The sequence below is a fragment of the Nestor notabilis genome, unplaced genomic scaffold, assembly GCF_000696875.1.
Source record: "Nestor notabilis isolate BGI_N333 unplaced genomic scaffold, ASM69687v1 scaffold28449, whole genome shotgun sequence".
NCBI classification, from domain to species: Eukaryota; Metazoa; Chordata; class Aves; order Psittaciformes; family Psittacidae; genus Nestor; species Nestor notabilis.
Window position 1 is genome coordinate 1 of NW_009943767.1, and position 27,586 is coordinate 27,586.

Here is a 27,586-nt window from a genome sequence, read left to right on the forward strand (position 1 = left end):
TCCTTTCCAACCCAAACCATTCTATGATATTTTCATTTTTATAGCATAAGGAAGAATCTCAGGTTTTGGGACACAAACAGCACAGACCTTGCCTTTTATAGTAGAATGTGTTGCTGGAATATGCCATGTGGAAATGCCAGAGCAACACATGGCACTGACGTTGGGGTACAATGATGTGTGTGCCCATGGCAGGTATGGTACACTGTGATGTATGGAGAGGCTCTTTCACATGGCGGTGCTTCACCACTGGCCTCTCTAGCTTAGTTCAGTGCGTGAGATACAGCCCTGACTCTCCTGCACTGTGAATTTTCTTGTTTTGCCTTTCCTGTTGCATTTTGCATAATTGCAGGGAAGAGGTGATCTGAGTAATAATTTGCAGTTACTGAATATGACACCTATTGCTCAAGGAAGTCATAAGACTTTCCCACTATATATGGACCTATAATCAGAACTTCCCTTTTACATGTGGTGCAGTATGTAAGGGGAGAACAGACTGGGTAACTGTGGCCCAGTTATTTTGCTCTTACCCTCTGTCCTGCACAGAGGAACCCTCTGTCTTTCAGTTCCTCTGACTGATGCATGCTGCTTGAGGCTCTTTGAGTTTTAATTAAGAATGTGTGCAAAGTGCTTTGACAGCCTCAGGAAGAGGCTGCTGTAGATGGGCTGAGGATTTGAATATGGGTTTTTTTCACTTGTAGTTCTCATGAGCTAGAATTTAATTTGAATGGCTTGCATAGTTCATACAGATTCACCATCTGATGGCAATGAAGGGATTCTCTTCCATAACTAACTCATCATGACCATAGGTTATCTGCTCTGTTCTGACTAAAGATGTTGATTTTTCTCCCTCAGGTTCCACTGTCTGGCATCCCGACTGTAAGCAATCCACTAAGACTGAAGAGAAACTACGGGTAAGCTGAATTCATAGCAAAGACACACTAGATACTTTGCACACACAATAACTGGATGTTGTTTTTAAAAGAGGAACTTTTTCCATGTGGGGTTTGTGGGGTTTTTTTTGCATAGCTGTCACCACTGGCAGAATACATAGTGGTGGCACTTCAGAGGTGTTGCTCTGATTTTTAGCCTCACCACCTCCACATACCTGTCTCAGCACACTGCCTTAAAAGTAGTGACATTTACTGACATACAGACATGGCAAAGTCTCTAAGACATTTCATTTTGTATCTCACTCTGAGAAAGACAAGGAGAAAATGTGAACAGGGCAAGTGCTACGATATATTTAGTATTTTTGCACATCTCTATAATTGCTCTATAGTTCATCCCCTGATCTGAATGGTTATTTACAGCAGTTAGGCAGTATGGACTCTTCTTGCTTTTTCATCCAAGTAAACCTCACCCTAAGGTGATCCTAATTTGAATGCCAAGAAGATCTGCAGTTACCCATGGAGTCACCTCACCATATCCAGACAAATTTTGTGTGTCAAATCTTTGATAGCAATGATGCTGCACTGACAAATGTTGGAGCCTGGCATTTTGCATACAGCAGGCAATTCTAAGCCCATACTCACTAAATCAATTTACTCTTTCTGATGTCTCGAGTGGTCCTTTGAACTTTGTTAATTTCTCTGAATATTAGAGATTGCATAGGAATAAAATGTCTTTCAGACAAGGAAACTAACAGGTACTGTCACGTACCTTAGGATATCCTGTGGGTTGTGTTCTATGGTCATGGCTCATTGACAGGAAGCCACGTCCTTCAGAATTTATTCAGGTGCACTGGTCTGTAAAACATCCCCCGCAGAGAATTCACTATGATCATGGCAACATGCAGATAAATTCTTGTCGAGCAGAGTTCTTGTTAGTGTGGACTGTCCCGATAATGCAGAGGTATAACTAGACCTGTATGAGCACGTGGTCTAACATGGCCAAACGTTGCTGTAGGTACCATCCAGCATTTGCTCATTGTTCTGTCCTGACTTTCCATAAGAAAATGGAAAATTGTGCCAGGCTGGATTTTCTTCCTCCTTTAACAATTTGAATGTAAAATCGTGTTTTGGCCCTACTTATGTATCAGAATGCTAGTGCTCTGTAGTGAATGGTTGGGGTACAATACCTCCCTTTCATTTGGACCCAAGAGTCTTACCAAAGCACTCCTGACTACATGGTGGCCCTTCTGAACCTTCTCTAGCTGAGCTTACAAGTCAGTTGGCTTATTCCCATTCCCCATGGAAATGGCCAAAGTCCTATTCAAACATTTTCCTTTTGTCCATCACACATTCAAGCATGTCAGTCTTCTTCCCCCTCAGCTAATCTGAATTGAAGTGAATGATGTAAATGAATTCATCCACCTGCAAGACTCTGCCTAAGTGAGTTCCTGCATAAGAATGAAGTGAAGCAAAGAATGCATATTAAGGGAACATACGAGACATGTTATTGCACGACTACCCAAGGTCACCTTGTTCCTGGGTGAGAGCTTCTATGCAGAGGTTTAATATGCCTTTTAAAGGCATTGACAAGTGCACTATAATGAAACCAGCTGGAGAGATGGAGAATTCTTACCTTCAACTGCACATCACAGTCTCTATCTACTCTGGTGCAATGTCAGACACCTTATTTTAAAATCAATTTGAATTCCTTTTGATGACTTGACACATTTCATGCTGCCACTCAGATGAAGGCAGTAGCAAACAGGTAGGTACAGAAACAAATGAAGCTGGGGGAACTGTGTGCTTATTTGAACATGTTGCCTTTAAATTATGAACTGTACTTTGGCTTTCAGTTTCTTATGACATACATTTAGACCTGATGTAAGAATTGGAATCTGGTTTGTGAGTTTATCAATACATGATATAGCCACTTTCAGGGTCAGGCCTAGATTTTCTGGTGGTTCTGCAAAAAAACAGTGCCATGGCCTGTTTGCTTTGTTGTGTTTCCTTTCCCTATAGAGCAAAACAAAACAAAAAGCTCTTTTATCATAGAAGTAACTTCAGAAGTTTTCAGCAAGTTCTGTTTTCTCTCAGTAACTGAGTTGTGATATAAACTAATCAGCATTCTACGTGGTCAAGATCTGGAACAACGGTTGCTTTAGATCTTTCCCCCACTGGATATCTGTGGAAGATTACAAAGCCAAAACAAGCAGAAAATAAAGCAACCATATGTATGTTACAAATATATATATTGCTTAGGAGGTGTTTTATAACTGTCTGCCTGTTGTGATTCTGCAGGGATCAGTAAGTGACACAGATATTACAACACACAGATTATTATCTGGCAAGCAGATATTAGTAACTTGATTGAAAAAAGAGCGCTTTACCTCTGAACTGGGGAAACTGCTTTCCTTTTCACTCATTTTTTCCCTTTTGTGTTTCATGACAGCATTCCTCATCTGAGTTCTTTTATCCAAAGAGTCTGGTTCTGCGCAGGCCACGCTCTGCAGAGGTTGGCTGTTGTGTTTTCATGGTGTTGATAACAGTCTTCTTTACCGGGAAGATACCTCATGACTGTCATTTGCTGTGCTTGCTCCTACTTCTGCCACGCAGCTTTCTGCTTTCACTTGCCACCGTGGGCACTGGCGCTGTTTTGCATCATGTGGTGCAGTGTTGTGTGTTAATTCTCACACTTTTTATTTTGTTTAATGAAATACTTTTATTTCCATTTTATTTATTTATTTTTAGATTTAAATGAGCTTTTGGGAGCTGTAGTATTGTTCTTCCACAAGTTCTTCTTCTAAAACAAATATGAAGCAAATGAAAATGGTGAAAAGCACTTGACTTTAAAGCGATGGTTAAAAAGAAATGGTTTTTCATGAACAATGGTTCATGCTTTTTAGAGGAAAAAAAACCCCCGTCAGTTAAATCAGTTCCTTTTTTATATGTATGGAGCAGCTACACATGAATAGTTTAGTTAAGAAAATACTTACAAAATTCCAGGTTTGAACATGCTCTGTGTGCTACCCAAGAGCATTTGCCTCTCTCTAATGTGGGATAGATCCATGTCTGAGTTGGGAGGTTCTCCCAGTCCCTGGACTACCTTTCCAGTTTCAGACATCCCTGAGTTTGCTTTTCACCTACAAACACCACCCACTTCCATTTGTTCTTATTTATTAATTGTGTCTGCTGTGGGGGACGTGTGGCTGTAGTGCATGCATGTACACCTGAGGTAGCTTTCACCTGATAAAGTAAGAATGTGCTGGTATGGTCTTAGTACAGGCTAGCAGTAGGCAGACAGGCTGACAGAGTCCATGCCACTGGATTTCCATTGTGTCTGCTTGTGCTGCCTTCACATATCTATTTGCAATACAGACATAGTCATATTGTCAGCCAGGGCAGGATGTTTGTGTTAGATGCAGTCTGCAGGATAGTGTTCTATGGTTGAATCCCATGCTGTGATTTAGAGGGAGTTCATGCAAGCCCTGTACCTTTTGTCCTGCACTGTACTTCATTCACTTAAGTTAGGATGTTGAAATGCATTAACGACTCTTGAACAATGGTCTCTCCGTTAGCTACAGAACTATGTATAAAATACAGCTATAAAGATGTGTTATGAGGGCTACTAAGGAAAGCAATGTCTCTGCAGTCCTCAGCTTTATGGAATCAAATTTGGAGTCTGGTAAGAGCAAACTGTGGGACCATTTCACTGATCTCTTAGGCCAGTGTAGTGCTTCTTGCATTCAGCTTAGCATGCACAAGTCTGAGTTTCCAGTGTTGAAATCCAGGAGCCTTAGGATTAAAAAAATGCAAATTCTAGCCAATGTATTAGAAAAATATGCAAGGCAAAATAGGAGCATCCCATGCTATAATAAAGGTACGCTCTCTTTCTGGTTTTGTAGACTATGTAGGATACAAATAGCTTAGGGTCAGATGAATATCCTCCTGTGTAAATTTGGTCAGTATTAAATTCTGGTTAGATTTACATGCTGATTATACAAAGTGTAATTCAAGGCAGCTTTCGGCTTCAAGTGTTCTTCTGCAGAGTAGACACAAAGATACTATTGCTGTTGCTACAAAGGTGGGCCAAAGGCTTGAATCTACATGAAAACTGAAGGTTGAAAATTACTGAGTGAAAGCCTGTGAATTCTCTGAGAAGTTTGCTGTTGAATTCAGTATGTTCAGGACTTCCCACTTTATTTTCTTCTTCTTTCCACTTAACTTACTCTTGCTGAAGGCTTTGCGTGAGTAGTCTTGTAAAAGTTTAACTGTGTGCCTTCGATGAACGTGTGTTGAAAATTCATTCTCCTCTCTGGCCTTTGTGTCTAGAAAGGAAAGAAAAATTACTTGTAACCTATTAATGTGTGTGTCTGTGTGAGTTTGAGCCAAACCTATTCACTAGTTTTACCTTGATGCATACATAGTGTAGATGTTTTAGGAGAGAAATAATGAATGCATTCATCTGAAGGAAACACCTGTGACGAGAAGGGTACAATTGAATTAACAGACAAGCTCAATGAATGCTGTAACACTGAGGTGCTTTATTTGCCACATACGTGGCCACTGAACATTATTGAAATCCATAGGATGTTTGTGTTTAATGAACCCTGGTTCCAAGTCCTGAATAACTGTAAAATCTCTCAGTGGACGAAGCAGGTAGTCAGAGTAGCAAGTGATATACTGAGAAAGCCAAATACCTTGCTATTGCAAAGTTGTCTGCCGAGTAGAATTGCATCTAATCTTCCATTAGTTGATTTATAAACATGCTTCACTTAAAGTAGCTTCTGAGATATAGAGAATTTGCTTAAGCTATAGTGTTAAATGTCATCAAATGAAAACATATTCATTCTTCTGCAGCTGTTACCACCACCTTGCATAATGAACTCTATCAAAAAACTAAGGCAGGTACTGTAAACAATGCTGACGATGCCTTTGTTAAACAACAGTGCATCCATTTGGCCAGATGTTCTAGGGATCAGTATTGATCTGGTTGCCTGCGCTCATAGGTTCTTATAGAGCATGAGTTTGAACATCTGGATTTGAGAACGCCAGAGCCATCCCATTGTAGCAGCACCTGGCTGATGTGACTGGCTCTCGCGTAACTTCTTGTGTGAAGTTATTTATTTAGATGATGTGCCATGCATGATGATGTGACAGACTGAGGTAGAGGCAGATGAACATCTTCAGCTTTGCAATCTAATATTAAAAGAACACGTTAATCAATTTGGGGCATATGCATGGGTGATATGAATAATTGAGATTTGAAATTCACAGTGAAGCTAATAGGATGAGCATGAAGGTGTTACCTCTGCCAGTCTGCAAATGAAGTTGGTGAAGAACTTTTGCATTCGAGACAAATGCATGGAATGAAGAACAAAACCATAAAAATACGAGCTCTGGGATAAAGTGGGAAATACTGGGAAAGTCTTGCAGATCCTTTAGATGCTTTGTGATCTGGTTCTTTCCTTTGACTCCTTTAATGACATGCATGAATTTATATTGACTGAATTTCTATTGATTTTTTTTTCATATACTTCATAGACTTTCTGCATCTGGCACAGGCATCCCATATTGGTATACTTACTACTGTTAAATCCTTTTGGGTGGAAGAGGAATGGAAAAAACAATGACCCTCTACTGACAGAAAATGTGGGAAAAGGCCATGCACCACAAGGAAAGAAAAAAGATTAGTTCTTCATAGAAATTAGCTTTAAATTTCACTGCACAAAGGTGGCATTATGAAAAGCTCTAATTGAATCCTTCAAGAACAAGACCAATCACCTGAAAAGTGATTCTGTTTGTAGAAGTAAGGCAGCTTAACTTGTTTTGTTGCTGGGAGTGTAGAACAAGTGTCACAGAACTACTGTGGTGGAAGGAAATACCTCTAAATTAATGCATTCATATTAAAGGGTGTTTCCTCTAATTTCTTTACCTGTTTTCTTCCAATAATGTGTGCAAGAGATGCTCATATGACATCTGCACTGAAGGTTAAGGGTTACATCAAGGATAGCTGCTATTCCTGTTTTACCTGTGCTCTGATCAGCTCTCATCTCAGCTGGAATTTACACCCCACTGCAGTTAGATCAGTAGAGAACTTGACCTGCAGTGTGTTTTTTTCCACCTTTTTATGATACAAAGGCACAGGGTCAGAGATTCTGGACTGCTAATGAAGGTGTCATGTATAATCTAATAAAAGCCATACCCTGTCACAGATATTCAGTCAGGAGCTGTTCTAGGTCCCTTAGGAGAGGAGCCAACCATAGCAACTTAAAGTATGCCAGAGGAACAGCTTATATTGAGGAATCTTTAGTGTATGTTTGTTAAGGCAAGCAGCACAAATGTTTTTAAATGCAATGCAATTGTCTTTAGGGGAAAGTGCAAAGCTGTGCAGGATTCCAGACCATATGGGAAGCAGCAGAATAGGAAAGAGCCATCTGCGATGGAAACAGCCTGTGTAATTCAAAGCAAGAAATAGGACAAAGTGAGGCAGGAAGGGGGAGAGTAGACGTAGAAGTCTTCTTTTTCATGCACTGTTTTCAAGAGTATGTCATAAATGAAGAGAGGAGCCACAGTTTTAGATCTGCTTGGAGTAAGCTCCTCAGGAGAGGAATGGTGAGTGCTTAGGCAGGGGCTGGTAGCATGGTGTCCTGCCCAGGCAGCGTGGAGGTTTGCAGTAGGTGGAAGGTAAAATTGGTGTATGCAGGAAGAATTACAGAAAATAGGAAACTGGTTTTAAAGGGTGTCTTATCTGGCTCATGGCTAGGTTATGGGATGTTAATGAAGCAGAAGCACAGTGCATAAATGAAGAACAAGGTGCTACAACTTGACAGTGCATCTGACAACTGCTCCTGTACTCCAGGGTTAGGAGCACCAAAGAAAGTTGTTAGCAGGGTGTGGCTGAAACTATCTTCTTAAGGTGTCTAACTCCATTTATAATTCACTGAAGTGAGAAATACGAGTAAGTTTTCCTTTGCTGGAAGGCCTTTTAGCAGTGACACGAAGAGATGAGGCTGAGGAGATGGACCGAGGGCTGAGGATTTCTTGTTTGCTGAAGTGGTTATAAAAGATGCAGGGTGAAGAGCAGCCAAGAGGCCCTGCTAGGTGGGAAGAAGCTGTAACTGCCTCTAGCACTTGTTTTCCTGCAACAGGGAGAATTGAACTCTTAAAACTCTTAGAGTATGTTTGCCAAAAGCCAAAGGTAACAGAGACACTCCTAACAGTACCTCAAATGCTTAGTACTGTTCCCTATGTTGTAATGAAAACAACTGTTATCCATAGCAACTGCAGCAACATGTTATGTGTATCTCCACTTAGACAGTGGTGAAATGGCAGAGTGGAAGGGGGGAATAAAGTGTTTCTCAACAACAGCCAGATTTTCCAGCTTAATCCTTGTAACATTTCCATGAAACAAGTGGTTGTTGTTGGGTTTTTTGCTTTGATTGCACAATGGGAGGAGCTTAAGGGCAGCTGAGAAATTTCTCTTCCCTTTTGGGATGTAGGAATTTGCAGCAACAGAGAGAAAAGGAAAGAAACACATAAAGGTCCAGCTGAGAAAAATGTTCTCAGACATTCTCTGGAGAGGGTTTGTGGCTGTGTCACTCCACGGCCACATCTGCTCTGTTTGATCTGAATCTTCACGTTTTCTGGTGGAACATCTTCAAAGCCTTTTATTCCTCTGACCCTTCCTGACTGTGGTGATTTCATTTCCACAAGTGAAGTCAGAGAAAGCCTGCTCTGTGATCCACAACCAGTTTTTAGCAGGTTTCTTTTGCACGGATGGTTTCAATAGCATTCCTGGCTATGAAATAAAAGGTAGAAAGTCTCTGGGGTCTCTTGAATGATCCATTCGAGGACCATATGCTGAGAGGTAAGAAGAGTCCAGTAGCCTTGTTGTGTTCACTCCAGATACTTCCTAAGCAAAGCCAGTGAGCCAGGCTGTCAAGCCTTGTTCTCTTCAGTGTGTGCCTGGAGGTCCTTTAGTTCAATGTCACAAGCTGACAAGGTAAGGACTATTTACCAAGATTTAATTTTCAGTGGCTTTGAAGTATCCCACTGCACTAGTGTCATCAGTCATCTGCTGATATACTGCTTTGTGATGGGATTTGCTTCTTTGCAGTCAATTAGGGAGCAAAAATTGTTCATGGTTTCTCAGCTGCAAGTGTGATATCGTTGACTACTGTTGTGTGTCTGCTGTGTGCCAAGTTCAGGAGCAATTGCCATAATAGCCTGGGCGACTTTTGATTGAAAAGATGTTTTTCAGATTCATCAAGTTTTCAGGATCCGTACATGTCCATGCTAAGTTTGGCTTTTCTCCCAGAAAATTCCTCAAGGAATTTTAGTTCTGTGAAGTGTGAAAAATCCACTAATGTGGAACAACACTCGCTCTGTAAGGGTATGACTGTCCTCATGAGTGTCAGTTTGCAGGACACTGTCATTGAACAGAGAGAATCATGACATTTCAACCAGCAGTTTAGCTTTCATGTTGCACCTAGGTTGTGCTGCGGATCTAGGGAACAGCTCCAAGCCCAGGATTTCTGGTCCTTCTACTTAGAAGGACTGAGTTTAGTTCTGTATTCATAATGGAAATCCAGTGATGGAACATCTGGAAAGTGATAACACGTGTGCTGTGCTCCTCTCAACAGTTTGCCTGCTGAAAACTGCTGATACCTCTAGCTATTTGTGAACTAACATTTTGGTTAAATGGCTAGCAGGGCTATCCTGGATCATACTTGGTATGGCTCCTTGCAGTGTCTCTGGCAGGTGTTGTTTGATTTTGTTCATTATTGTTGTCAGTCTTTTACATTCTATGATTTAGAAAGCCTCTTTCCCCTCTCACAGCACTCCTTTAAAAACCCTACCAATATAAAAAAGCCCACTTGCCTCACAAAGATTGTGAAATTTGCTTGCATTTGTGTTGACATTTTTTCCTAAATTCAGTTCATTTCAAGATGTATGCAGATTTCTTCACATCAAACCAAAATTACCAACGTTATGGCTTCAGGTTGCTCTGAAAAGTTGCTCTTTGTTTTTCAGCCTACAAGAACATCATCAGAAAGCATTTATTCCAGACCAGGTTCCAGTATACCTGGCTCTCCAGGCCACACTATCTATGTAAGTATTCCTTCTGATGAATAAGCTGCTGATCCTTTGTTTGCATATGAAATACTCTATACTGAAATAAGTCTCTTTTATACTGATTTTTTTTTTCTAGGGGTTAAATAGAAATATACAATAAATTTCCCTTAGAAATATACAGTAAATCTCTTGAAGTCACTTGGTGATGTGAAGAGGGGCAGAAGGCAGGCAGATCATTTGCCTTTTTAGGGGCTATGTGAGGAGATCTCGATATGCAGTTCTTAAGAAAGCTGCTGTCTGCAGCTGCAGGATGTGGGCAGGAGGGTCAGCCACAATAAAAGAAGCCTGGCTGATACAACACCTTCCGTTTCAGAAGTCGGATGTTTTGGTTGTGCAAAGGAAAGGGGTTTTAATTCAAGAAAAAGAATTATACTAAGCATCCTTCTTTTACTAAACTAACAGTGCTGAAAGTACAAAGCTATTGATAGGCTATTTTGTTTGTGGTTATCTGGGATGCAGGGTTTAATATGATTCCTTCAGTCATCAAGCTTCCTCTTTCATTATTTTAGAGGATTTCTTTCCCTTCTTGGCCTCATTATTGATACCTTTTGAGCCCGTAAGATCTTAGGTGGTTAAAGTGGAAATACAGTAGCAGAAGCTTAGCCCAAAATTTTCAGAGGAATAAAGTTTTCCTCCTCTTTCATACCATTTTTCCCACATTTCAGTGTTGTGAATCTCAGTACACTTTTTTCTTGGCAGAGAAGTTCACAGGCTGTAGTAATCCAATTCTAAGGAGGAAGAATATCAACTCAAATGTACTAGGGTAGAACAACTCAGCCCCTTCTCAAACTTGCTGTATATCTATGCATATAACCTCCACTTCCAAAAACTCACACCTATTTAAGAGTCCTTGTCCTTGAAAATCCACATAACCTTTTCCTCATATAAAACATGCTTTCATATAACCTGCACAGAATCCAAGGCAGAAGTGAAGGGTAAGAGCTAAGGAAGAGAATCACAGGAAAGCAGGTTAGTGAGAGAGAGTCCCCTGTGAGAGTAGCAAAGATGAAGGTACGCTGGGAAGAAGAGGCAGATTACAGGGCAAACCTTATTACCTATGTGTAATGCTGAATTACCAATTTTAGAGGTAACCTTAAGATTATATAGGTGAAAATGTAGTGTAAGACACAGATATTTCATTTACATGTATAATAATGCAGGACAATTACAAAAATTACAAATGCTAAGTCCTGAGTTTGAGTTTGATACTAATTCTTCAGGGCATTTCAACAACAACAACAAAAATTAGCTGATACATTGAAAATGTTCACACTGCAGATATCAAAACACAGAGCATGTCCTGGAACTGCTGGTAATATCAGCTTCAGAAGCTGTAGCTTACGAAATTTAACTGCTGCTCAACAGCACAGGCTGTAAGGGAACATGGTGACCTCAACCAGGGGCTACAAAAATATCTGGTGATTTATACTGGGTTAAGAATATCCACACATATTTGCAGCTAATTAACAAGGTGTGGTAAAAATAACACAGAAATAACATACATGAATATACCTACATTTTTTAAGGATTAAATTGGTTTAAGGGATTTTGTTATATCTGGTGAGTAAAACCTGAACAGATTTGAAGCTATTTTTAGAAAGTGAATTTCCTATTTCAGACCTTGTTTCTCAATCAAAGTATATGTTGTATTGTTTCTAATTTATGGCATTGCTTAAGAACCACCGACACCAGTGGTTATTAGGAGAACTTGGGGAGGCAGATGCACCTTAATCTGAAAACACTCGGTGCTAATAGTACTCAGGAAGAAAGGAACTGAATGTGAGTAGAAACAGATCAGCCTTGTCTCCTTGTGTAGCCTCCTATGAATAAATAATATATTTAGCAGAAGACTTGAAACCCAACTTAAATATTCTCTTTCAGTTTTAATCATCAAATGTAGTTCTGTAGGTAGGTGAAAGTGTATGATGTTGGGGGGTTTTTTTTAAGTCTTCTTTGAAGTCAGGAAAGATATTAGTTAACTGTACGCCTCTTTCTAGCTCCTTGTAATGAGTGCAGCTGTCTTTGGGACTGATTTCGTACCTCCATGTTTTAACTAGTCAAGAGTTCCTTGCAGTTATAGCAGAAAAAGCAGTCAATGTTTGAACTATGTGGTATGCAGTTAGTAAGAAACATATGCCTTAGTCAGAAACTCGAGTATAGGCTGAGTGATGAGTGCAATATAATGATTTGAATTGGGAGCTTGTATACCCAGTCCTGACAAATAGTCCTCCTTGCCTTCTGATTTCCTTGTAATAAGTTGTGTTTCCTCTTGTGTGCACAGTTATAGGTTGAATTTCTGTCTGTGGTCACGTGCATGAAATCCTCTCATAATCTCTGTAATTTACAAACTAAGTTGATGTTATCACACATTTTACATGTGGGAAAACAAGAGCAGAAAGGTGAAAATACTTGCCTGAGGCCACAAAGTGAATAATTTTCAGAGCTGAAGTTTCCAGCTCGCTACTGGGGATAAGAAACTTTTGTCTTGGATCTATATAAGCCATGCTCTTTCTTTCCTAAACTGAGAAGACACTGTGTGCTTTTGCAGAGGAGGCCTGCTGGAGAAGAACAAGAAGCAATCCCTTCGCATGTACAGTGCCAAAAAGGGTTTTCCATAGCAACAGTGTGACAACAAATACACAGAAATCATAAATTGTGTAGAACAGAAATTACCAGTGCATTTGTGTAAGTTAATTTATCTTCTGTCTTTGACCTTCAGGCAAAAGTAGACAATGAAATCCTTGATTACAAGGATTTAGCAGCCATTCCCAAAGTCAAGGCCATTTATGACATTGAACGTCCAGACCTAATTACATATGAGCCATTCTACTCTTCCGCCTACGAGGACAGACAGGAGAGACAGAGTCTTGGAGAGGTAATGAACCAACACACAACTCATTCTGCTGTATGCTTTATTCAAAGCCTGCTCTGCTTCTGCCCTCTTTTGAAACAGTTTCTAATTGACACTCCTGGATATTGTTGCTGCTGCTGTTCCAAGTGCTTTTTGTCTGTTCGAACTGGGTTTAATGGGAAACATCGTGATGATGCCTCATGTGCAGAACTGCACAATTAAACATACAGTTAAACACCTATATTAACACCAGCCACTGGCAGAGGAATGGCAGGGGGAGGCTTGCAGTTTGGCTCTGTGCCTGTTGTCATAGCTCACATGGATAGTTGAGTCTTTGGGTACAGCAAAATCCAGAACATGAGGCAAAAACCAACCTGGTGTCATGCTGTGAAGCACCAATATTCACAGCAGAATATGAGGAATACCGTGGTGTTCTATGGCAGTAAAAGGATTAAGAGCAGCAGGATGCTTTCTCACATGCTGAAGGGAAATGTGTTTCCAGAGCACTCTGCCAGACTGCATAAAATCTGAACCAGGTCAAGATGAACTGCTCTTCCACCTGGGAAAGCCAGGTTAGTTACGGAAAGAGTTGCCTCACATTTTAAAGTGCTGACATTTAGGAAGGATTCTTGTGTCCTGCAGTGATAGAAAAAACATACCTAATTTATTCTCTTAAATTTGTATTTAAATATATCTTTCAGGTGGTAGGGTCCTCCAGTTTTCTCAGGTGAACTTCCATAGCTACAGTTACTTACTTACATGGTTCTATTGCAGATTGTGAAGCAGGTTTTGTCATTTAATACCACCAGACTGTAAATCAGACTTCCTGAATTTAAATCTAAATGGACATGGAAATAGATTTACTTCTCTGCAGTCTCAATGATTTTACTGGCTATAACTGAAGATGAGCTGAGGAAAAAGGAAGTACAGTAATTCATCCAGGCACCAGTGTTCTGATGTTGCCCAGATCAGTGACTGGTAATCTGCTTTCTTAGCGAAGTATTCTGCCCACCTTCAGATCACAGCTGCCTCAGGTTTTCTCCTTTGTTCTTTAATGTTTTATAGCCTTAGTCTTTTAAATTTTAACATGAGTTGGAAATTCAGGAGACAGTTGAGCTCAGGAATAAAATAAGAGATTAACAAATCAGACTATTACAGAATTTCTCCCCTTAGTTTTGTGTTGTTGGTAAATCCAGCTGACATCTGGATCAAAACCACTGTGAGATGTTTTGGTGACCTCTGACCAGTTCCAATAGGCTTCACCCATTCCACAAAACCCTCTACACACAGAAGCGTCTTGTTAGTCACAGAGGAGGAGCTAATCTCACCCAGAGAAGGCGAGCTATTTGTTAGTCCTTAAGGGGAGGCTTCTCACTGATAAAGCAGTAGGTTGGAGGCTGATGAAGCAGTATGGTGGAAGCTGTTGGCTCTTTTGCTTGTTCTGAGGATAAGCAAAAGCCTTTGGAGTTTTCTTATCCACTATTTCCACCAGCATTAAATCTCATTAGTTTCCAGTGAACACAAAAATTTGTTGTGGAAACAGAAGGGCTCTAACCTTCCTTTGATCTGGAGTTTCCACCCAGTGCTACTGCTGACTTCTGTCACCTTGGGCAAGTTACCTCACCTCTTTGTACCTGTTTCTCCTCCCTTCCCTTGCCCTAATGAGAACACAAGCCCACTGGGGTGGAGTGATCTCTTACTTTGTGTTTGTGTTGTGATAATTGAGTAACAACTTACTCAGAACATCATACATCAGTCACCATCATCTTTAAGAAGCAAAGGAGGTGACATGTTTAGTCACAGCAGGGATTTTTAGACTTTGAGTGATTTAACCTGCATTCTCTTGGCAAACTGTGGACGTGGTGGTGGTAAATAAAAGGGGACCCTGATGTTAAGCTTGTACACTAGAAATGCCCTTCACTGTGATTTTAAAACAGAAAAAAAAAATGCCAAACTCAGCTAAGAAACATTTCTGGGTGTACAAAGAAGATGTGCCACCAAAATTAACCCAGGAGTGGGGACAAACCGTAATTACAGGGAGTGGGCTACAAGAAAATTACGTACCTTAGATGTAGAAAGTGAGAAGACACAGCATGAGACTTTCTTCTTTATTGCAATGGAAGGTAAATGCTCTGAAAAGTTTCTCGCTCATAATCTCTCTTGCTCAGTTAAATCCCAATCTTGTTTCTCTGGAAGTCTGTGGTGAAAAATGTTTTCACATAGCACCATCTAGTGAGACCAGGCATTTTGTTACAGACCCGCCAGCAGTTAGCAAGGAAGAGAAAGGGAGCTCATGGAGAGGTGGGTTAGCTTAGGATATAAAAGATATGAGTAGATACAAAATGAGATCTGCAAATGAATTTTCTGCTACTGAGGCTGACCACTAATGTAGTCCTTCTGCCCTGCTAACAGCAGCCTCACTAGCACTGAAATTGTCTTTTTTCAGCTCTTTTGTTGCAGAAATACTGAGAGAAGCAGCATTTTACCTCCATGTCATTTGTTTCTAGTATTCTGTCTGTTGAAAACAGAAAAAGGGACAGATACTTCCAAATGGAGCAGGCATCCTACCTGGTAGTTCAATAAAAAGAGTGTTAAAATGAGGTTGGTGCGAAATGTTGGAATTTGTGCTATAAAAGTGTAAAAGTTTGCAGAAATTCCCCAGAGCACAGAACGACCTGTATGACTTCAGGTATAGAGCAGCCCCTTAGAGCTCAAAGTGACAGAGCATTGAGCCTCTGGCAGTGTGTAAAAGTTTACTGTAAGTTTGGTGAGAAAAGGTTCTCTACCCAGATGACTCTTCCTCTCTTCTCCTTTCCCCTTTTCTGTGTTTTCATTTGGAGTCCTCCCTCTATATTTCCTCTGACTTACAATTCCGGAGCTGAGCTATTTCTTCTCAGTTGACTGCACAGCGTGTTTCAAACTGATTGATGTAGACTTCTGTGATAGACCAGATTTTAAAAGACCTCATAAACCCTGAAGACCCAAGCATCCCTTGGCAGACTCAGAGTCTGAGATATGGTGGTTCACCTCTGCGTGATAAAACAGCAAATTGGCTCCAGAGTGTGGTTCAATTTCCCAAAAAGCAATGAGATGATGTTGGATTAGTGATGGAGTAAGAATACATGAAAAGTTGGTTGTAGATTCAGCACGTTACTTTCCGGGCTTCCTTCCCAGCCTTAAGATTCCTGTTTACAGTAGTTACTACTACCTTTTACAGTAGTCATTACTTTAGCACCTAGGCAACCACAGCAGATTATGGAAACTTAGTTGTTTACAGTAACACATAAGTTACTAGCAGATAAATTGGGAATGGACATCACAACAAGTCCTTTTTTTCAATCATGTTGAAAGTTTTAGATTAGCTCTCAGTGTTTGTAGAGAATGATGCTACAGTATGTTTCAATGAAGCAGAGTCTTTTGTAGCTGCTGTTCTATACTATTTCATTATAGCTCTGACTTGTGCAGTTATAGATATGAGGAAGAAGTTCTTTACAGTGAGGGTGGTGAGGCACCGGAACAGGTTGCCCGAAGAAGTGGTAAATGCTCCATCCCTGGCAGTGTTCAAGGCCAGGTTGGACAGAGCCTTGGGCGACATGTTCTAGTGTGAGGTGGGAGGTGGGAACTAGATAATCTTAAGGTCCTTTCCAACTCAAACCATTCTATGATTCAAGGCTTTGATGGAGAGTAACAAGGGCAGCCTATAAAAAGCTTTATGGAAACCTGCAGAAAAGAAGATGTTCTGTACCCAAATAAACAAATGTTACTCCTTTGGAATCTTTCCCTTCACAGTGTCACCAGCTCCATGAGAATTAATGGTGTCTCAGTGCAAAATGATATTTATTACCAGAAATGCTGCATATGTTTTACATTTTACACTACTGCTGTTGTATATTATTGTAGCAGTTAGACCAGAATCAGCAGTTTTCCTTTGAAGGCATTATCTTAATAGCTGTATCATTCTGTAATAACCGTGGTCTCATTTAAAAGCATAATCTCTTGCCCAGTTTATTATGGCAATTAAAAAATATTGCAGATTAGTGCATAAAGAAAATAACTAAATCCTGATCTTCCAGCTTCAAATAGTCTTGTGATTAAAGGGTGCATAACATGGTCTTTGTTCTTGTTTGTACCGTGAACATATGCATAACCCTGTACTTCACTTCTAAAGGTATTTCTTGCTTCAGTTTCCCTATCTCTGTAACAGAAACTTTTCATAATATTGTGCATATTTCTGCCCATTGGCCTTTGCATAGTTCTTTCATTCTAATCCCTGTCTGTTCTCCTCACGTAACCATGGTAGAACACAGATTTAAAGGAGATCATATCAAAGAAATGCTGATGACAGCTACGTGCTCCTTTGCATGGGTATGAAATGTAAGGCCTTGGGGAGAAGCACATTTTTGCCAGAGTGTGTGTGCTGGAGGAAGAACATGCTTCATCCTGGAAGTTACTCTGTATTTCTGATTTTCCATGCAAAGCTCTGAGTAAAGATCATTTACTTTTGATTTCCACTTTAAAGATTTCTTCATAACAGGCATGGTTATTAAATTAATAACCCTTTCCGATTTTGATCTTTATGGCTGTGTTTTAATTACCACAGTGATTAGATGGCTGAGATGATGGTTCATGATATTTGACTGAATTAATCACACTTATAAAGGTTCTCCCAGAAACTTCAATTGCTTCAATGATTTATGGACCGGTTCCTGAGAACATGGAAAGAGCAAGTTCCAGTGCTACAATGGCCTCAGTAATTTCTGTATTACCACTTCACATTGCCATATGTAATATTTGCAGCAATATTTAGATTACCATTTTCTGGCCCAGCACATGAAATGATGATTCAGTAACCTTATTTTTATGTCTTTGCAGTCTCCAAGGACATTATCACCTACCCCTTCTGCAGAAGTAAGTTTGGTGGAACCTTGGGGGGCAATATCTTGCTGTGATTTGAATTATTCACTTCAGCAAATGCAGGTGTTGATTTTGGTACCGGTCTGATCCATCTGTTTGCCACATAGACATGTTTTCTGAATATTGAAACTTAACAAAAATGAGTTGTAAAAAGAAAACATTACATTCTTATTGACAGATTGCACATAAAATGAAGCTACTGCTCCTACTCATTTGTTACAGAGTCATTTGTCCAGCAGAGGTCACTTCCTGTACATTCATCCTTGTGGCACAGGCAGACTTGGGTCTCGGGAGTTAAAATGCTGCTCTAAGCATCTAAATAATAAGCCACGTTTGCTACTAAAACATTTGCAGCTTTGTCTTGCAGAAAGCATAACTATGGTTTGGTTTGGTTCTCCTTTACCATAGGAGTTAATTTGCACATCACAATAACACGAAACATTTGGAAAGTTGATTGTCAGGATACAATAAATGCCACTGAAGCATCATTATCATTTTGGAGGTTGGGAGCGTTGCTTATTTGTGACATAGAAGTTATAGTGATTGCTACGTGTTAAAAAAGTGACTGTGAAATCTCTTGTAAATCTTCATGCATTGACATCAATACCTTTTGTCTCGGTTTGGTTTGCCTCATGGAGTTTTGGTGGGCTGGGGAGGGTGGGTTTGTTTGGTTTGGGGGTTTTGTTTCTTTTTATTGGCTTTTTCCCCCGGAAACCAACTAAATTGGATTTTGCTACACAAGCAGGTGTCATGTCTTCAGATACAAGGGGGATCTAATTTGGATATTAAGTACCTTTTGATGTAGCTATTTGAGACACATGGTGAATGAAGCCACAGAGAGCTCTGTGCTGCAGTATTGAGTTCTTGCTGGTCTCCAAGTCAGCTGCTTGAAGGGCAGCTCACGTATTTTGTGCAGTGTGCTGCAGGACAGACATAACTCTGAACGCAGCTTCCCTTCTTATGGAGTCATAGGAATGTGGGCAAATCTGGAATTATATAGAATTACATAGAAATTACAGGTGGAGTTGGAGCCTTCCAAGGCTGAATTCTGACTCAGACTATAACAATGGACTGGAGTCTTTGGAACAGATCATAGGAGAGCAGTCATAATGAAGGAGCTTGGAAGCTGAAGGGATATTGTCATTTCAGTGTCAGATCTATGAAAGTTAAGTGCTGCTAAAAATGTGTCACGTGTATTTCCATTTATTGGTGAATGCTTCTGTTCTGCAGGGTTACCAAGATGTTCGGGATCGCATGATTCACAGGTCTACTAGTCAGGGCTCCATCAATTCTCCTGTGTACAGTCGTCATAGCTACACACCCACCATGTCACGTTCCCCTCAGCATTTCCACAGACCTGGTAAGGGCAACTGCATTACAAGTATTTGTGAAACTATTGTTCCTTCACTATGGCACTTAGTGGCACAGCAAAGCACTTGTTTCTCTTAACAGGGAATATTTAGGATTGAAACATTGCTGCATATTTTAATATTTCCTTTTCTGCCTGTTTTTTTACTCTTTCTTGATGCAGTCTTTTGCACAGGGCTGATGAGTGTTTCTTATAAATATGGATCTTCTGGTTTTGTTTCTGATTCGTTATTTTAACAATCTCTGTATGTTTCTGAAAGCAAGCAATAATTCACAGCAGTGAATTACAAACTTCATTCTGGAATTTGGGAAAAGAGTATCACATACTGGAAACAAAGTTATGGCTTGACTATACAGAAGTCAGTAATGCAGGATTCCTCCCTCCTAAAAAAAGCAATTCATTTGAAGCTTGGTGCAGCTATGGAATCTCAGATTCAGCAGCAAAACCCCCAGATATTCCAGACTGGTAGTCATTTTTTAAAGCAGACTCACAGGTAGATACCTTAATTCCATAGGAAATTGCCTGGGAACGTTTGAAACCACAAACTTCATTTACTGGTTTCGCAGTGATGTGCAGGTTGTATGTACAATGTATAAAACGCACATGTCATTCAGGCTCCCAGTGCATTCACAATTACTGGCTGTGTATCTAAAAGCAAGATATGAAAGTGCTCATCCACACCCAAATTACATAAAAATGTATCTCTAAATGCTACTTATTGAAGACTTCTCAAGACTGATTTTATTGTATATGGTGGTGAATGAAATCTTTGTGATCTGTTTTTAAGTTAAGTGACACAATCATGCGGTTTCATCTTCCCTGGTGATTACAGCTGAGAGGTTGGGATGCCAAAAGCCCGTATGCAACATGAGCTGCATTTTTAAGATTAAAGATTTGTAATAGAGCCACCACTGTGGAACTTGAATGCTGTAGCCATTTCCTAGTGGGGGTGGGCTGAAAGCAGCTAATTGTGTCTGTCAGTGAATGCCTTGTTGAAAGGACCCAAGGGAGGTGGGACAGAAGCAAATTGTGTCTGATACTTGGTGCTGACAACATGACTCTGTTTTAAGATGACGTTACAGCTGAAACCGAAAGAGACTTAAAAGTGTGAAAAAGCTGCAAACTTCTGTCTCTTGAGTTTGGCAATTCCGAGGGGATTTTTCCATTTGTATCGGTGGCCTCAGGGATATGAATAAATCCAGGCCCTGTTCCAGGCTTTACTGTGATTGAGTTTTACTGTCTGTGTTCAGTCAAGGACCTTCCCCAGAAGCAGTTTCTGTTTATGTATCTCTTGTAATGGGTGGATGGGCTCAAGCCAGAGTTTGGATCTAAGTGTGGAATCTTCAAAAGGTCAAAGCCTGAAGGGTTTTCTGAGAAGATGTTTGTCCAAACTTACCTCTGTTCAGATGATCTCATCTTTGGCTCACCTGTTTCTGTTTCTCATATGACACAGAAGTAATTCTATCAAATTCATCATTTTGATCTTTGCTACCCTGCTTTGGGGGAATTGTTGATGTTACCTTGTAATTTTCCTAACGTAATTATTAATGTTGAATAACAGCACGTGTATATTTACCATTATTCTCCTAATGGCACTTCTTACCCTCATGTGATTTGCAAGAATAATTTCTCTCTGAATCAACCCAGTGGCCCCAGATAACTTCTCCTGGGCTTCCAGCTAGCCCTTGAGAAAGAAGTGAACTGCTGCATTGACGTTGGCAGCAATAAGGTTCTTCAAAAATTGGAGTGCTATGAGTTCTGAAAAAGTTTGCAGCCTTTTCCTCCTGCAGTGCCCTAGCTGATGTTGGCAGCATTCTTGGAATGTCTTAAAACAATAGAAAACAGCTTGCCTGCCTCTCGACTGACACTTGTTGGTCAGGCACTTTGCAACACAGCTGCTTTCTTAACTAATGGCGCGTCAGTGTTTCTGATGTTTGCATGCCAGCAGCAGGCTACTTTTTGGTAACAAGGCATAGATCAGAAGCTCATTAAGCCAATAAATGTGATGCTAAATTAGTGATGCAGCTCAAATCTGAGCCTCTCTTCTAATACCTCCTGTAATTTTGTCTAACGTTTATGAACCCTTCTGTATGTCTTTAACCTTTTTTTTTTCTCCTTCCTTCTTTTCAGAATCCTAATTGCTCAATGCCTTTTTTTTTCCCTTCCTTTGAAGCCTCCTTCCCTGCCTTTCTCTTATTGTTTTTCTTTGTTTTCATTTTGTTCTGCCCCCCGATTCCCTGCTGCCGCAGAGCTGCTCTCTACTGGTGTGCAGCGGTTGTCATACCTGCGCACTAGCAGTCTCAGCTCCACGCACCATGACTCCCGCCCCAACTCCCCCTTCCGACACCACTTCATCCCCCATGTCAAAGGTAAGGAGCCAGGCCTCCCCAGGGAGTACCCGCCAGGCTGGAGATTTATTAGCCTTCTCTCAAAGCTAATAAGGTGTATCTCCGTAAGGTCGCCAAAGCATGCCTTGAAATGTGCTGTTACACCAAAAACTATGTTAGAATAGACATAATGTCCTTTTTTCAGAGGAAATATGTCATTTCTAAGGGCCCTAGCTGAAGAGCCATCAAGCAATTACCTATTAGAAACACCTAGGAAAGCACTGACATTTCCTGTTTAGCACCTAGATGTGCCTAATTTAGGTTCTTTCTAAAGCAGTCCATAACAATCACTCCAGCAGTTAGCACATCAGATTTAATTATTGTTTTCACATTCTTAAACAAGCATTTAAAAATCGACTACAGATATTGTCTGGATGAGAGCAAGGTGATCAAAAACTGTGGAGAATTAAAAAAGATCAATGGCAACAAGGAAGTTAATCACTGTTACTCACACTGGCAAGAATTAGCGCCCTGCAAAGTAAAACTAAAATCTCTAGGCCTCTCCTCAACTAATGAGAATCAGCAGGCTCTGCTGAAGGCAGTAGAGTTGCAGGGATTTACACTACATGAGGATATGGCCATTTCTCTTTTTCAGTCTGTTATTTTCCATGGTTTGATTTGGAGGAAGGTTGTTCTTTCTTTGTGTCCCTTCAAGGAGCTCATTCAGCTCATTCAGCTTCTACGGGTTTTTATTTGCTTTTTGTGAATGTGAGTGTGGTTTTATTTGTGTAGAAGCACTCTCTGGCTGTGCCTTCTCTTCTACTGGGGGAAGAAGGTCATAGCTCCTACCACCTACAAAAGCTCAAAAAAGAGGCATTTGAGTAAGTTGAGCATGGATTCTATTCTGACACCTCTGAATAATGTAGGTGATCATAACCTGGAGATGACGAAAAACAGTTGCAAGGGAGTTGTTGCCATGAACTTTCAAGAAATGCTCATATCTCTTAATGTTATAGCTCTTTAAGCATTCTGATCACCATTACTAATTTTACTCCTGCCTTTCCTTAGATGAATTTTGTTCATATGCACTTTCAACTTCTCTATTATGTCACTAGAAAAGAAAAAACTCACTGAAAGCTTAAAAGATTGGGACCCTTAAAAATAGATACACTGCTCATTTCAGCATGCAGTTAATTCATAATCCTTGCAATTTCAACATTTCTTTGCTGGAAATCTGAATTAATGCTCACACTATTTCAAGTGGCATTTTCATTCTTCTTCTGTTGAGAAAATAGCTTCTTCAACAGATAAATTGGAAGAACTATTGGAAATCCATGCCTATTGTTTTCAGATTTCGAAGCATTACCTGGCATGTAGATTAGGTATGTATCTCAGTTATCTGTACAAAAGGCCAAAGGGGATTAAAAGCAGCACTGTAGACAAAGGAGTAGGTATGGTCCTTATCAGTAAAACATTTCAGACATGATTGTCTGAAAATTCTACATAAAGGTCTTAGGCCAGGACAGGATTTATGTGTTTAACTCAGCAATGCTCCTGAAAGCTGAAGTTCATATTGCTGTGCAGTGTACACCATCTGAGGATGTCGTACATTTGAGAGATTCAAAAGAGGATTTGACTGTTCCAGTTGATGTTAGGATGGATGGATAGGACAGCAGAAAGAGGTACTGTAGCTACAACAGCTAAGTAGAGACATTAAGTACTTGAATAAGATCTACAGGAAACTGAATTGGTAGGTCCACAGTCCCAGCAGGATGGGTGGCACAAGAAGCACTGCAGAAGCTACAGAGAAGGGCTGTCAAATAATTCCAGATCTCATAGTGAAAAAGTTATGGCTGTTAATATATTAAACACTATCAGATGGAAGGATTTGGTAGTGATGTGTTCAGTGTCTATGTACCTGTGTGGTAGCAGAAGGTTCTTCCATAGAGCAGGCAAAGATACAGTAAGATCCTGTGTTACACTTAAATGAGATAAAAATCATCATTATTTCTCTGGCTTGTTTAAGGTGAAGATAAGTAGCTACTGAAACAGCTTAGGAAAAGTTTTTGTCTTCCCATTGCTACAAAATATTGAAGGGTACAGAAGGTCTGAAGACCTTTGTAATTTTTCCAGCATGTTAAGTGATCAACAAAGTGCTCACAAAACATCAGATGAATAAATGTTCGTAATGTTCCCTGAGTCAGCACAACCTCTAGCTTGTCCTCTAAAAGGAGTATGATGGGAGATAGTTCTCAATCAGATACACTCTGACTATACATGTAGTGTATATGTGTGTGTATGTATATAAGTGCACACACGCTTAAAGAAAGACAAGATGATAGGGACTTATAACTATTACAAGATGTAGGTGTGTTTTCATAGGAAGAAATAATACAGCTTGCCCAGTATATAATTCGGGAGGGGACGTGTTTTTTTTCTTAAACATTTGAGTAGTGTTGAGTGAAGTCCAGTTGTGCTACATTGTGTGTCCTCTTCACTACTTCATGTTCTTAAATAGCTATTTCGTTATCAACTGGTGAGGTTGATCGGGGTGTCCCACATGGGCTTTTTGTTTGTCCTCCTCACATAGCACATGTGTCTGTGTCCAAGTACCCCCTTTTGACATCTGTGGCAGAAAAGGGAGATTATCCTGGCACTGGCTGCATCTAATGCAACTCCCTGATATTCTTATCCATAGCAGTTTACCTTGGGTATTCTAAGTGTCTGTTTTCAAAGTTCAAAGAACTGCATGATTTTACTTGAGAGTAGTGTTTCTGTGTCTACTAGGGAATTAGACCCCTGTGAATCTGTCTGAAATGAGAACTATAGCACTGTCTGGGGTTAATTACATGTGATAGGTACAAGGCCAAATGTAAAGAACATTGAGGAGTGAAGGGGCTAAATATGCCTCAGAAAGTCTTAGAGTTTGCTGATGTGACATGTATGTTGAATGAGCTGGAAGAGGGTATAATATACATCAACTTAGACTTCATGAGATTAATCTCATTTAGACTCTCCATTGAATTTGTTCTTGTCTCAATAAAGTACTGTCTTTGCTATGAAAGAATCAAAAACAGCCCATGAATGAATGAAACCCTGACCCTACTGAAATCAGAGACAAAACTCTTATTGAGAGCCAGCATTGCATCTCACATGCCTAGAATTTTTCAGAGGCATTCAAGAATATTGCAAAGCCCCCGTAGGATTTCTGTGCAAGAAGAGCTCCAGAGTAATGTGTATTCCTCTGCTCACAGACACTTCCTTAAGGAATCTACCCACCTTCACAGTGAACATGGTCCTTGACTTTCCCAGGTTCCCCCTTTCCTTTCCCGAGGAAGGTCTCTGAAATCAAATGCTCTCTCTGTGTGGTAACTATTTCCAGGGTTTTGTGGATGCAGCTGAAAGCTCTGCTCTGGAAAACAGCCATGCTTTGGCTGTTTCATGACTTTCAGTTTTGTGCAGGGAAATAAGGGCTATGCATCTGGACAAGCTGATGAATGACAGTTGGACAAAACCTGAATAGAACTAAGGTTTCAGGTGCTGTTGAGCTATTTTCCTCTATCTATTTAGAATTAAACCAACTAAACGAGCTTGACAGAAGGCTCAGTGTTGGTTGCTTATGTTTTTTTTTGGCCTGATTCTGTGAACTTAGCTTGTGAAGTGAGACCAGAGGTGAATGCTTCAGAAGGCAGCAGGAACCTGCATTACGCTGTTCTGTGTGTAGGCAAGCAATTGTATTCCTGACTGTTAGGGGAACCTGCCTAACAAATCAAGCTATAGGAAATGGGAACTACCCCGTGGAGCAAACAGAATGAAAGAAGAAAAGCCTCTGAATTTCACTTCTGAGGCTGCTGAGCTCAGGTGATTGATTTTTATATTTAAACTTACTCCATTATCTCTTAACATCCCCCATGCACCTACACACACACTGTTCAACTTCACACCAGCGGTGTGGGAACTAGTTTCTCCTGCAGTGTTGGCAAACTGGAGTGCTCTTGTTGCTTAGTGGAGTTAGCACGTAACACTAGTTATAGCATATCTGAGATAGTAAGAAACTTTGCTGTGCAGGCACAGCGAGGAACCCAAATTCAGAGCATCCACAGCCCCTGCTTTCATGTAAAGCTGGAAGCAGGCTGTCTATGAGGCAGGTCCAGGCAGGCTAGCAGCTCTGCTTTCCTGTGTGCATATCCACGTTCCACAGATGCTGGCACTGCTTTCATAAATTGTAGGTAATTTTACAGTTGGATTTGAAGCACTTAAGCCTTGTTATAAAAGTGGGCTCCTCAGGGATGATCTAATGAGAATCTAAGTAGATGTACCATTCCCTCCTACAGTGGTTGGAGGTAATGAGGCTACCATCCTAGAAAGTGTAAAGGAGAGTCATTTGTCAGTACTAGTAGGAGTCATTAAGAAGAGAGAGACTGCGCAGGAACCCCAGGAAATAAAAGCCAACAGAGCCATCTGTAAAGCATCATGTGCAGGATGATACCATGCTAATTGTCTGCCTGGTACTGTGTGAATTACACAACATTACCAGTTCTCTCTAAACAAATTATCTGTGTACCTGATACAAGATTAGCCAGCACACAGTTAATGATGAGAACATACTTAGCTCTAGTTGAGATAGAGGAAGGTATAAGAAGGGTTTCTTCCATGTATTTGTGGTGTAGAGGCATTGTAAATGAACACATGCCCACATTTTGACTACTGATTCCCAGCAGGTAAAATGAACTTATGACTCCTCGATTGTGACAAGTCCACAGATCAATAAATCCCTTTTGATTCTTCTCTTTCATTGACTATGCTAATTGCTAATGGAAGCAGAAAGGCTCTGTAAAGATTATAAATTTTAGAATTAACTGCATCTCAAAGCCATCTCAATATTGATGTTTGTTTTTCCACATAAAACAATGATTTTGCTGAAAAGTAACTCATAGTTTCTCAATAGAAACAAAAGACATAAGTAAAATCAGCTTAACCAAGTTAGGTGTTTCACCATCACAGTATCTCCAAGGTTGTAGTAGTAGAGCACAATACTGAAATTGATGAGTAAAGGACAATAGATTGAGATATGACAAAATTGTTTTAACTAATCATTCATACTGCTTTTCAGAGTTACTAAACCTAGCACGTACTGTAACCTGGCCAGAAGCTCAGCACCCAGAGTGGTAAACCACCATCAACTCTTGTGGTTTAGGGCTGAAATTCCCAAGTGGTAAACACAGGATTTTGCACGTGCATTCTTCTGGACAAATTTTGTACAGCCAAACCCCCTGGACTGTGTATGTGGTTTTTAAAACATGTATATGCAGATGGATTAACTGGTATACTGGCAGAGGCCTCTAGCACTTCTCTATCAGTGAGGTTTGCAAAGAGCATTTCCTTCCTTTTGGTACCTTTTAGATTGGCAGATGGCCATTCAAGTAAAAGACCTTCCTGGTTTGGGCTGGAATAGTTAATCACCTCTTCTAGGTTTTCTTAAACCCTTGTGCATACCTGAAAAATGGAAGGGGTTTGATGCTTCCCTGCTCTTCACCATTGTAGTCACCCAGCCCTGTGTAAAACAAGCACCCGTGTGGATGGTTTTTGTTTGTGCAAATTTGCACTGGTGTGAAGAATGGCACGAAGTAAAGGCAGCAGCGTTCTTTTATGGTATACACACAGTCATGTGTTTAGGTATCTGGCTGTTAAGTCTTGATACTTGGGGATCAACCAGCATGGTTCAGCAAGAGCCCTCTCGCCCTGACACGGGAACTTTCAAGGCCGTTGGATTGCAGTGGGGATTGTTAGGGGGCAAAGAAATAGCCCTGGTAAGAGTGATCCTACACATGTAACAAACCATGTGTGCAAAGTGAAACTGAGATTGTTAGATGTTAGATTCAGATTTGCTAATTCAGCAGTGCTGAAGTATTGTCAACAGAGCCAAATTCGGCATTGACAGAGACTTGGGGTGGCACCAACATAGAAACATAGAATGGTCAGGGTTGGAAAGGACCTCAAGATCATCCAGTTCCAAGCCCACTAGGTAGGCTGCATTGCTTTACAAGTGATTTTGCCATATCAGAAATTTCCTACTGCAGAGCTAAACCAATGAAAGAGT

At 40.4% G+C, this 27,586-nt stretch overlaps 1 protein-coding gene across 1 annotated transcript in view; it reads left to right on the forward strand.

Annotated features, from left to right (window-relative positions):
• Nucleotides 1–170: 170 nt before the first annotated feature.
• The window catches only part of ABLIM1 (actin binding LIM protein 1), a 45,132-nt gene continuing 17,716 nt past the window's right edge, over nucleotides 171–27,586 (forward strand). Inside the window, exons 1-7 of the mRNA XM_010022088.1 lie at nucleotides 171–192; nucleotides 853–911; nucleotides 3,340–3,402; nucleotides 9,924–10,001; nucleotides 12,745–12,900; nucleotides 17,749–17,784; nucleotides 19,021–19,150. Of these exons, the coding sequence (XP_010020390.1) occupies nucleotides 171–192; nucleotides 853–911; nucleotides 3,340–3,402; nucleotides 9,924–10,001; nucleotides 12,745–12,900; nucleotides 17,749–17,784; nucleotides 19,021–19,150 (544 nt within the window). The remainder of the gene's footprint in view (nucleotides 193–852; nucleotides 912–3,339; nucleotides 3,403–9,923; nucleotides 10,002–12,744; nucleotides 12,901–17,748; nucleotides 17,785–19,020; nucleotides 19,151–27,586) is intronic.